The following is an 11,352-nucleotide window of genomic DNA, read 5'->3' as shown; positions in this document are numbered from 1 at the left end:
CCATAAATACAGCCTGAGGGCTTTAGTTTAGGTACAAGGTTTTCTGTCCAATAGAAGTTGGAATAATAGGTTTTCATATTTCTCTTTTTGGTGGAATTAAATAGTGCTTAGAATAGGTTTTATGCATATGAGACAGTTTGTAGGAGCCCTTCCCGAAGTGGGAGAGGGATGAGTTAGACGGCCTTTCATGGTCTTTGCTCTTCTTTTCTTCCCCAGAGCACCCAGACGCCCAGCGCTCAGCATGACACACTGCCTCCAGCGCGCTTAGTCTCAGAGAAATAAAGGAGGAGACATTTCTGTATCTTAAAAAGTTTTATTTGATTTCTATATTCAGTCATAAACACACAGTTCACTTGAGACTGTGAAAGTCTCCTACTCTAAACAATTAACTTTTTATTTAAAAACCAACAAACTTGAGGCTGCACTTGTAACCTATTATTTCAGTTGCTTGTGTGAAGAAAGTAAATTCAGGTTATGTATAGCAATGCCCACACATGTTATTAATATGAATATATAGAATGTACCTGCCCTGGCAAATAGCTTTAAAACCACCGTAAACCTTTGACTTCAGTTTTATTTAAAAAATGAAACATCACCGTCACTCACATTTTCCCAGGATGGAACCCTCTCTTCTAAGTCCTCCCAAGGCCTCCCCACGCTCTGCTTTAGGTGAAAACAAGTGCCTGCTTTTGGTCCGCTGAACACAGCCTCTCATTCCCTGCCTGGGGCCCAGATTCCCATGAAAATGAAGCATCCGAGGGACAGGACTAAAGCAAGGAAGTCTCTTCTTGGACCAGTCACCACACTCAGACCAGATCCTTTCTGATCTTTGTTCCTGGGTCAGGTTGGGCAGCGCTTCCTCCTACAGCAGAGTTTACGTCAGCATCGATGCTCATGGTTTCTCCATTGCACACATTCGACAATATTCCTTCACTGAGGTTGCCTAGAAATTGAAATCCATCTATTTTTGATCAGTAATATAAATTGCCATTTCCAATATTCTCGATGTTTTAACCCAACAGCATGCTAACCGAATAATGGATGGTGGTCTCAGGAACAGTTGTTGCTAAAACTTGATTTGCTGAGAACATCGATGGAAGAGAATTCCTTGCTAAGACATGAAGCCCTTCGCCTCCTCAGGAGGGGGTCTTGCTCCCCCTGCTAAGCAAGGGCATGGTCAAACTGCCCTTTCTCCAGGCCTTCAAGTCCATCGGCCCAAGTTGAGGTCGGCATGCTCCGATAGGGGTCAAGAAGAATCCGGAAGCACCTGACGATGAGGATGCCCAGGAAGATAAACAACAAAATCACAAAAACAAATGTGGTCTTTTGCTCTAGAGACATGCTAGAATCTGACAACGTGTTCCCGAAGGGCACCAGGGGCGAAGGAACTGGCTGCCCCCCATCCATTGTCTGGGGAAGACAGAGCAAAGGGCCTCCCTGTTTCTTTTTGTTCCATCATCAATCTGCTGAGGTCATGGTGTTGGCACCTTAGAGAGGCTAAGTTATCTGCAGGAAGAAAGAAAGAGAAAAAAGGGAAATAACTAACAAAGAGCAACTTTATTTCTATGCTCACAGCATATTTTTCAGAGAGAGGAAGGAATCTGTAAATTTGTTTGCTAGAGATGCCTAATTCTGTAATTAACATTTTACTCCTGCATGAAATTACCAGGTTGTCCTCCGAGCAGCCACCTGAGGACAGGAGGGACAGGCAGGGAAGGGAACCAGAGTACAGAAAATGAGGAATGTGCAAGGTAATGTTGACCCCAAGGTGTGCTTGCCAACATGACATCCAAACCCAGTCTCCCTGCCAAGTCTTTTCTAGATCCCCTCCAACAGCATTACTCTTACATCATTCGTATAAAGCTACCATTGATGGAACACAAACTGTGTGCCAGGACTGTGGCTAAATACAACATGTGTTAGCCACCCTACTACAGGCTCCATGAAAGGAGGAACCTCTATAGCTTCAGCACAAGGAGACTGAAGCTAGAAAATGTGCTTAATCTAGAAACTCAGGGAGCATCGGGTTCTGGGTTCTAGTTTCCATGTGATGCTGAGAGAGTGCTGGCCCTTGGAAAGGTCACCGCACTGTGAAAATAGCAGCAGAAATGCCTGTGTATCTCATGTTGCTCTCATGTGGATGAATGTCTGTGAAAAGCCTTTGAAAAGTACATAAAGAAGAAAAACAAAGTGTTGCTTCACTTAAGACATGACCAAGAGAACTGTGATGTTTCTTTGCTTTCTCTCCGTGTCTCGGACTTTGAAACCATTGAGCTGCTGCTGCTTTTTCCCTTTTCTGCAGAAAACAAAGACCAGTGTCAATACTTGACCCAAGGAAGTACCCAGAGAACTGTGCTAGGGAAGAAGAATTGATTGACCGCGTTTATTTTATTGTTGACACTATTGCAGATGTCCCCATGACTGCAGTTTTTAAAAGCCTCACAGTGGCTTCTTACTCTTGAAGACTGTTTAGTGGAGAGTAAGAGAAGAAAATTTTACTGGTAGAAAGATTAAGGAATGTGGATATTATTGTTTGGCTTTAAAGGCAAATTGAAATATACGCAGACTATAAGAAGCTTCAGATATTAAACTAAATCTATTTAAATCAACTTTTGTAAAGAAGAGTATCTATATTACAGTTTATCAAACAGAAAATCCTGAGATACATTTATTTATGAATCTGTCTATTGGCAAATTTATAGAGTAGAGTAGTCAGGTATGGCAATTAACATGGGTTCAAAAATTACTCTCAGTAAAAACAAGCAATCAAATCAAAATAAAAGCTATGACCTAAAGCATTGATGTAATACTTCCTCAGCTAACCTACAACCATTGCGTTGAAGTACAGCAGTAGTAATCATAACACTTTGCATGTATGTCGACACTTCAAAGTCCATGAATTCACAGTTTTAAAGACAGTTTATGAAGGGAATGATGAGCAGTATCTGGGAGGAATGAGTTACCCATTTGGGGGGAAATATTTTACAGTTCCATGACTGATCTTTTTTAAAAAGGCTGACATAGTTGCAAAGGAATCATTTATGATTCCTTTTTATTTTGAAATAAAATTGGGATGAAATTTGACTGTATTTTTTAAAAACTAAGTTTCTTTGGACTATAGAAGCCATTCATGGATCGGGCTTGGTGTTTGCTTGGGTGTTTGTTCATTCTCCATAGGTAACTGAGATTGGGGGCTGAGGTGGGCAGGAAATGAGGCCAGAGCTTCCTATGCCGCTCTCCTGAGTGCTTCCTACCTGGGCCATCAGTACCCACCCTAAATACCCAGACTGGATTTAGTCTTTCTATTTAGCCAAATAGAAAATTCTCCAAGGGCCAGGTCAAAAGGAAGCTAGGTATGGGTAGAATAGATGCCTAAGGTATCCTTGCCCTGTTCTTTCCTGTCTTTTCATGGTTTGTTGAGGGTGCCCACATTTGCATCCCTGCCTTCCTACTGGCTTACTAGGTCCCATTCTACATTCATTTTCTCTCCACCCCAAATGAGGGCAGAGTCCTTTTCTATGTCTGTTCTCAATACATCCGAAAGTACATGTTTGCATTTTCAGAAATTTTCTTATGAAACACTACACAAACCAGAAAGGAAATACAGGCAAAGTTACATAGGAGAAACAACAGGAAGATTTCTAGGTTTGTGAAACTCCATGAAGTCAGTAAAGAACTGGATAGAGGAGCTTTTGAGCCTGTGATCATTCCTCCCCATCCACAGGCTGGCTGACTAGGATAGCAGTGCCTGGTTCGTCCCTCCCATCCCACCCCTAGTCTCCACTGATAAGAGCCGTGTTGACACTCAGGAGCAGTCTTCCCCAGCCTTGTCCTCTGTACAAGGCAAACGCCAACTCCTTTTCTCTGAGCTCATCATCTCATACTTGTCGGGCTGTTCTAATAACTCAGGTTTTAGAACCGGGACACCATTCATTTGCAGGCTTCAGTGATGGGCAACCATCTGAGGAAGCCCCAGCAAATAACCTAGTCATCTGATTCAGTTTGGAATGATTCTAAAATGTTCAGTTTTATCACCCTGTTCTGATTAAAAGGCAGATGCAAGAATGTGGTTGAGTCTCTTTGCAGCATGATTACGTGCTTTGAAAACTCTATAGCTCTTTATAAATTCCTCTTCCCTCCCAGGATACTGGGGTGCCCAAGTTCCTATTTAAATTACTTCATTTGGTCATATCATTAAAGGATGTTAAATTGCAATAGTTTACCAAGAAAAGTGACATAGTGACAGAGTAGGGGTTTGTCTGTGAAAACGGTTTCTCCTTGAGGGAGGGGGAAATATAGTTAATAGAAAGGCCAGGGCCAGGTGGCTCAGTTGGTTGGAACTTGTACACCAAAAGGATGCAGATTTGATTCCTGGTCAGGGCACGTGCCTAGGTTCTCTCTCTCTCTTCCTTCCTCTCTCTGTAAAATCAATAAACAGATCCTTGGGTGAGGATTAAAAAGGAGGAAACTGAAGGAAGACCTTGCTGGGAGTGAGGGGCTGCAAGAGAGAATGGGGGGGACAGACATGGGTGCTGCCAGCAGGTGGCACAGCAGGAGAGTCCTGGGCGACGGTGGGGGACAAGGGGTAGAGATGAGGAAACTGGGAGGTGTCATAAAGGGACTTAGAGACACAGAGATCCAGAAAGAAATGCGAACTATGTCACAATTTTGCCTAGGTCTGATTGAAATCCTTAGGAGGGTCTGCTCTTTTTTTTTTTGGTTTTGGTTTTTAAACCCACAATCAGCTAATCAATAATTTACAAATGTGGAAAGTTCAACAGCGTGTTTAAGTTAAAGGAAACATCAAATACAATAAGATGCAGAAAAAAATAAACGTAACCACGATACAAAAATATTCAAAAACACGTGCATTTAAAAATAATGTCTGTCTTAAAGTAAAATGTCCCTTTTGGTATAAGTAATTCTTAGGAATGTTCACAGTTGCCTTTAGCAAAACAATGAATTTTTCTTTCATGTGAATAGCGAAGTCCAGGCAGGTAAATGATTTCAGAAGACTTCGACACAGCCCTGAGTGTTAAGAAGCACCCAAGGCGGTTATCTAAGCATGAGCAGGAGGGCGGATACAGCAGCGTTTGCATCCTGACTGGCTCGCCCTACAGGCGGCACATCCCCTCTGCCCTCTGCTAGGTCTGTGTGTGCTTGGCGCTCAGGAAATAAAGCCTAATTTAACACTGGGCAAAAGAAACCTTAATTAAACGATGACGTATTTTACAATCCTATGATACATCCCCTTTCTCAAGTCAGGCTCCCTGGACACTGATACTCACTAAGGCACGCCCTGAATTTTACACAGCCCAGTGTGAGCAGTCCATCTTGGCCGCAGTCACTCTCCCTACTAGCCACTGGCTTAGGAGTAATTTGCAAAGGGCTCACTCTCTTTCCCCATACTTCCTACATGCCATGTCAAGATTCACCTTTCTGAGCTCAGATCTGGCCCCTCCTCCCCTCAGAACACCGGAGACCTCCAACGTCTAAAACCCTCATCCACCTTTAACCCCTTGCAGACCTGATACACCTGTTCTCGGGACCACAAATTAGGTCATATTCTGACAATAGAATATTTCTAAGATATTACTTTATTTTCACAATAAGTTTAAAAAGGGACAAGCATCAAATCACATTTGGCTTTGGGCAAAACGACCAACATATTGATAAGAACAAACTGACAGTAACCGAGTCCAGGACTCTCAAAGAGAAAGCCTCACCTGGTCTGGCCTGCTCAGCGGTTTTCCCCAACCCCTGCTGTTTTTCGAACACCTCTAGGCTTCCTACCTGTGAGCTCTGAGTCCTGGCGCTCTCCTCCTCACCCTGTTCCCGCCCCTAGGTCTCTCTTCTTCCCCCGTGGTCCTCACCAATACCACCTCTGCAGCCAGGCCTACATCTGCCCCCCGCCAAAGGGAGTGGGTGCTTTCTGCTTTCTCTCCAAGAGCACATTACCTGCATTTCCGTGACAGCACCTTATTACGTCTTCACGGGGTTCATCTTCTTCCCCTCATTAAACAATAGGCTCTTTGAGGAATTTCTTGCTGTTCAGCGATCATTGCCTCTTTCAATAGGGGTTCACTCACATCTCTAGCCCCTGACAGTCCAGGGTACTGAATTCAAACTTCAGGGTGCCAGCTGATACAGACAGGGGGGGAAATAAAAGCATGTCATCCAGCTGAACTGAAATGTCAGACCATTGCGTTCGAAATAGATCCCGTGTCAAAGACACTCAGAGAGTCTGAGTCTCTGTGACACTTTAGCAGACACAGAGCTCGAGATCTGAAAAGCAGTCATTTGGCCCTTTAAGTTTTCCTGAGTCGCAGTCTGATCAGAGGGTCTGCAGTACAAAAACCAATTGGAGATAAGCAGTGTCCCTCTATTCAAGGGGTCAACCCTTTCTCACCTGATCTGCTTTTTTTTTTTTTTTTTTTGGTTGGGAAGGGCAGCCATTGGAAATATCTCTCATCCAAATGTCTTACATGGAAACTATAAATGTCAACACGTACCCTTCTCAAGTTTGATCCCTCCTTTGCACATTCGTTTCACTAGCATCTCATTATACAATTTCACAGTAACGAAAAATAGTTCATCTGAAGAAAATACATCTTAAAGCAATGACACGTTTCTTTTCTTCTTTCTGAAGCGACAGCGGCAGGCTGCATTGAGCACATGCGGCCCCACATACAGGCGTTTCACTCCCCCATCTGATGTCCATGGCCATCAGCTCTTGTGCTCAGCCTTTTGCCAGAGTTGCAGCAACAGCTATGGCTGAGGCAGTGCACGTGCAGTCCTGCCTGGTATGCAGCGAGTGGTCAATAAGTAGGGGAGAGCAAATGGGTATATTCTCTTTACACCATTTTTATGCAAAGTAAGATTTACTTCTGATTTCTGTTATGCAAATCAGCACACAAAGCAATAGAGATTATAAGTAAATTGCCCCAAATTAAAAAAGAAATCTATTACCATGAAAGCAACATCCCCCCTAAGGATGCTGGATCGCAAGTTTCTCTCTGGCATGTTGGAGTGAATAGCAAGTCATCATTTCTCGGCTGCAAACAGTGCACAGGGTGCAGTTAAGCAATGCTGTCTGTATTTTAAGTACTCCAAAACCACATAATTGCTGTACCTAATTTTTAAAACTTCTAGGCCAGAAGCCTAGTTATGTGAGTTGACACGTTTTCAAAAGTAGGTGTAAAAACAGTTTGTCCATCGAGAAAGAACATTCACAAACTTGTCCAGTTTACTTGCACATGTGACAGACAGGACACTTTGTCCTGCAAAGACACCCTGTGTGCCTTATTTCTATTTATCCAGAGGACTGGGGAGCCCAGTCTGTAGATTGCAACAGGAAGGGAATTGATGAGGCAAGCAGGACTGAATTTGCAACAACTGGCAGAGACAAACGGACTCAAAGTGCAGCATTATTCTGCCACAGTTCTGAAGCTGACAGTTGAAATGTTAATGTGGCTTTCAATGATTAAAATAATACATATCCTGAAACTGAGGTGAAATAGAACTGCTCTCTACTTTCTGAGCTAAAGGAAGCCTCCACTGCATTGCTGTTTGCATAACTGGAGTCTCTGGAGGTCCCCCCATCCTCCACACCCCCTCCCCCGCCCTGGACATGTGAACATCGCCCTCCACCCTATTGTACATTTCCCCCCACCTTTGGGAGCCCTCCACAAAAGCCACCTCATCCTCTATGCAATCAAATCACTATATAAGCAACTAAATTGTGTGCATACCTCTGAATCTTGTAGAAATTCTGTGTATGAGCCCCGGGAACAATAACTTGCCTTCCAGGATATATACACAAAGATACACAATGTTTCCCATAAATTCAAACAACTCATGGCTCTCTTGGTGGCCTGCCAAGAACTTCAGGGAACCATTTTCTGGCTCTTTGCAGGTACTTCATGCATTTTAACTACCAAACCCCCTCTTTTGGCTCACATAAAAACACCGCAACTTCCATATTCTTCTTTTCCAAATACAGCTCTCCTGTTCCAATACAAGAGCCCTGGTGCTTCAGAATTCACAGGACAGCTAAGAGTGAATATCATTTTATACACTCAGACAAGAGACCCAAAGCTACTAGAGAACCCATAAACAATGATTTTAAAGACACGTGAATATGGTCAGCTACAAATGTCAACAGGCAGTTTCGGAACAGTTGCCAGCCCCCAGTGCTGCACCGGGGCCTGGTCCCTCCAGCTCTTTGCGTCCGCAAAATCAACCTGCAGGGCTTGGGGTGGACCCTGCCAGTTCCCATGCTTGCCAGCTCTGGGTCAGCAGGAGACCTTTCTCTTCAGCCTGGGCCCTAACCTCGTCTTTTCTTCTTCCCTATCTTTACCTTCTTCCTAATGTCTGCTTGAAGAGTTTTAAAGGGACTGAAGGGCAAGGCTGTAGCCTAGCTGAGAACATCAGAAAAATACCACCTTGTCTCAGTCAGTCACTGGGGATATCAAAAGGCACCATAGCAAGCTGGACCTTTTAACTTCAAGCAGTACACATTACAACTCTACCCAGTTTCCCTAGCCTTTCCTTCAGTTTTCCAGTGGAAAAGAGCGCTTGCGGATGCCTCCCAAGCCCAAGGCTACACACTGCTTGTCGCCCAGGGATGCCAGTGGCCCGTCCCCACTAGCGTTCTGAGTTGTCGAGTTGCGATCCTTTGTAAACAAATTTAAGCATCCCTCTTACATGTTGGGAGATTGGATATCTGAGGCAAAAGAAAAAAAATACTGTCATGGCTCAATAGCTTTCATGAATAATTTACTGCAGCTTAGCCAAGAAAAAAGCCTATTTTACTACCCCTTCATCCAGCGTCAGTAGCATTGTAAACTTAAGCATGCTTTAAAAACAAAAGCATCATTACATTCCCTCCCCCCACATTAACTTCACCTAGCAACTGTTTAATTAGACTTTATCTGACAGCTAGCTCTGAATTCAGAACTGGGATTCAAAAGGCATCCATGCAATTATTGCTCATGCATAAATTGTAAAGTTAGAGAAAAGCATTTAACGAGCCTGTCGCAGACACAGTTTTGGTCAAGTACCTGGATCTGGATGAACAAGCACTTGATCCATTTCCTGGTGGAACTGTTACAGGTAGTTACAAGCTTCTTCAGTTTCATTCCTCCTGACCGACCGCCTGGCCGACCAGGCTGTGTGAAAGCAGTAGACAGTGGTGGCTGCGAGCAGCTGATGGCACACCCCAGATCCAAAGCTGTTGTTTCAGGCTTAGAAACTTCCCCCTAACACCCTTGAGTTAAAGGAGCATCGTCTTTCTGTGTGAGGCATCATTAGCGGCCAACACGGCTGCCTCTTTGAGGCGAGCGATGATTTCAGTTCTGCCTCAGCAACTCTTCAGAGGATTCTGCTTCAGCGAGTGGAGGCAGTATCCTAGCAGTGTGTCTGAAATCATCCCCAAGAAAGCATTAACATTCAAAAGGAGTGCAGGGGGAAAGCATCACAGGGCATTTCCACACCTTTTCAAAACCAAAGCCATAAATCCACTAGTGTTCTGCTCCTCCCTATTGATTGTTGATGCTGTCCCTCTCTGGGGATGACAATTAGCACCTTGCAGCCACCATATCGATTATGGTTTATGACCTTCATGCCAACTTAACTAATGGGAAGACTTCTAGGGAAGGGCATCAACTTAGCATTTGGGAGATTAAAAAAGAAAGAAAAAAGACTGCTTTACCTAAAGAAAAGCAGCAATTATGGGAAGCCAAGAGGAAAAAAAACAGTTAAAACAGAACGAAATTTTATTTTCACCACCTGTTTGTAAATGTGGTAGGCTTAGGATTGCCTGTCCAGGGTCTCCTTGGCCAGCCTGCATAACTGTGACCTTGGCAGATTCCCCACCCCACGCAGGCCATCTGACACCACCTGATGCATAAAGACAGACCTTTGTTGAGGGGAAGTTGTTCTAATTCTACACATAGTAATTCCATGGAGCAACACTCAAACGATTTTCCTTGACTAAAGTGCCCAAGTAAATTTAGAAAACATTTTAGGATAAAATTTATCTTTTTTACAAAAAGTGGTTCTCTGGAAAGGATTCAGCATAATCCTTCAGATGCAGCATCCCTGGTTTCTGGCAACTCACCACCTTCTTTGTTGAAGTAGAGGCATAGTTAGCGACAACACCCACCCACCAAATGATGGGGTGCATGGTATTTAAAGCTCACTCTGTGCCCGTCAGCTCTGCTGTCTCTTCAGCTCCTGTGAGAAGTCAGCCCTTACCCCGTAGCTTTAGGGGGGTAGAGCACAGCTCATTTTCTAAGAGGAAAAACCCATGTGTGCTAACAACAGAAAACAATCCTAGACAGGGCTCAGACCCCAGCAAATTCAGATGCTAAATGTTAGACTCTGAAAGTAAAGAATCCCATGCTTGACGGTACAACCTAACCTCAAAAGGACAGGGAGGATTCCCCCCCACCACCACCACCCCCACCCCCGCTATGTTTTCTGGATTTTTAACAGCATTTCCTTTCCAGGTAGTTTACTGACGGTATTTTCACACACGCTCACCCACAATACAATGGGACCAATAAAAACCGACAGAGCAGTATCATTTAATATTAACTGGTATCTTCTGGGCTTCTCGGCGGAAGGTGCTGGTGGATGGCGTGCCCAGTCTGGGTAATGCCAACAGAGCGCGGCTCAGGGACCATTCCGACCCCACCCTCCCTTCTCCACTCAGCCTGCCGCGGGGCAAGGAGACACTCTAGTTAGAAACCACTGGCCCTGCGCACGAGGCCTGTTCAGACGCTGCTGCAGCCTGTAGACTCCAGAGGCCGAAGGGAACCAGCGGGCGGTGGCAGTGCTCCCGCTGCTCTGCAGGCTGGAACCATCCGGAGAGATGAGCCCCGGGCCTGTTCGCTCAACTCTTTGGAGAAGTGGATTCCGCACCTCCCTCTGACAACTTGTGTTTAAATTAAGTCCTCCATTGCTTCCTTAGTCTAAATAAACCTGTTTTTCTTTCACTCTACTTTCCCTGCAAAAACATGAACCTCCACAAAACTTGTGAAAAAGCCCTTCCCCAACGGAAGCTGAACCAAAAATCATTTGTTGAAGAGCTGCTGCTACCGAGATCTTGCCGCCAAGTTTGCATATTTCTTTTATAAGATAATTAGAATTGGAATTATTGGAACAGCCCTTCCCCCCATACTGTTACATTATGTGAATCACCATGAATTGTGAAACAATGGGGAAAAGTCCAGTTCCGTGAATATTTCACAGTAGATCTTATTTCTTTAGTCTTTAATAATCTTTAGAGCTCTTCTCTGAATTCTTCATTGGATTTCTGCTCTCTGGCCCAGCTTTTAAATGGGGAGC

The 11,352-nt window shown here is 44.3% G+C and overlaps 1 protein-coding gene across 7 annotated transcripts in view; it reads right to left on the bottom strand.

The window, feature by feature from the left end:
• Nucleotides 1-316: 316 nt before the first annotated feature.
• The window catches only part of CTXN3 (cortexin 3), a 66,328-nt gene continuing 55,292 nt past the window's right edge, over nt 317-11,352 (bottom strand). For 5 of the 7 annotated variants that reach the window (XM_053665293.1, XM_053665292.1, XM_053665295.1 and 2 more), the window contains 2 exons: nt 5,959-6,141; nt 317-1,506 (listed from right to left, as the gene is read on the bottom strand). In XM_053665293.1, coding sequence (XP_053521268.1) covers nt 1,162-1,407 — 246 coding nt within the window. In that variant the 5' untranslated portion in view covers nt 1,408-1,506; nt 5,959-6,141 and the 3' untranslated portion in view covers nt 317-1,161. Of the gene's footprint in view, nt 1,507-5,958; nt 6,142-6,969; nt 7,099-9,062; nt 9,400-11,352 lie in introns of those variants that run through there. The other 2 variants (XM_037138208.2, XM_053665296.1) reach the window with 2 other exon arrangements.

Source organism: Artibeus jamaicensis, unplaced genomic scaffold, assembly GCF_021234435.1.
Source record: "Artibeus jamaicensis isolate MK-2021 breed Jamaican fruit bat unplaced genomic scaffold, CSHL_Jam_final contig_402, whole genome shotgun sequence".
Taxonomy (NCBI): domain Eukaryota; kingdom Metazoa; phylum Chordata; class Mammalia; order Chiroptera; family Phyllostomidae; genus Artibeus; species Artibeus jamaicensis.
The sequence above is the reverse complement of the archived record's forward strand: the minus strand, read 5'-3'. Positions and strand labels throughout refer to the sequence as shown.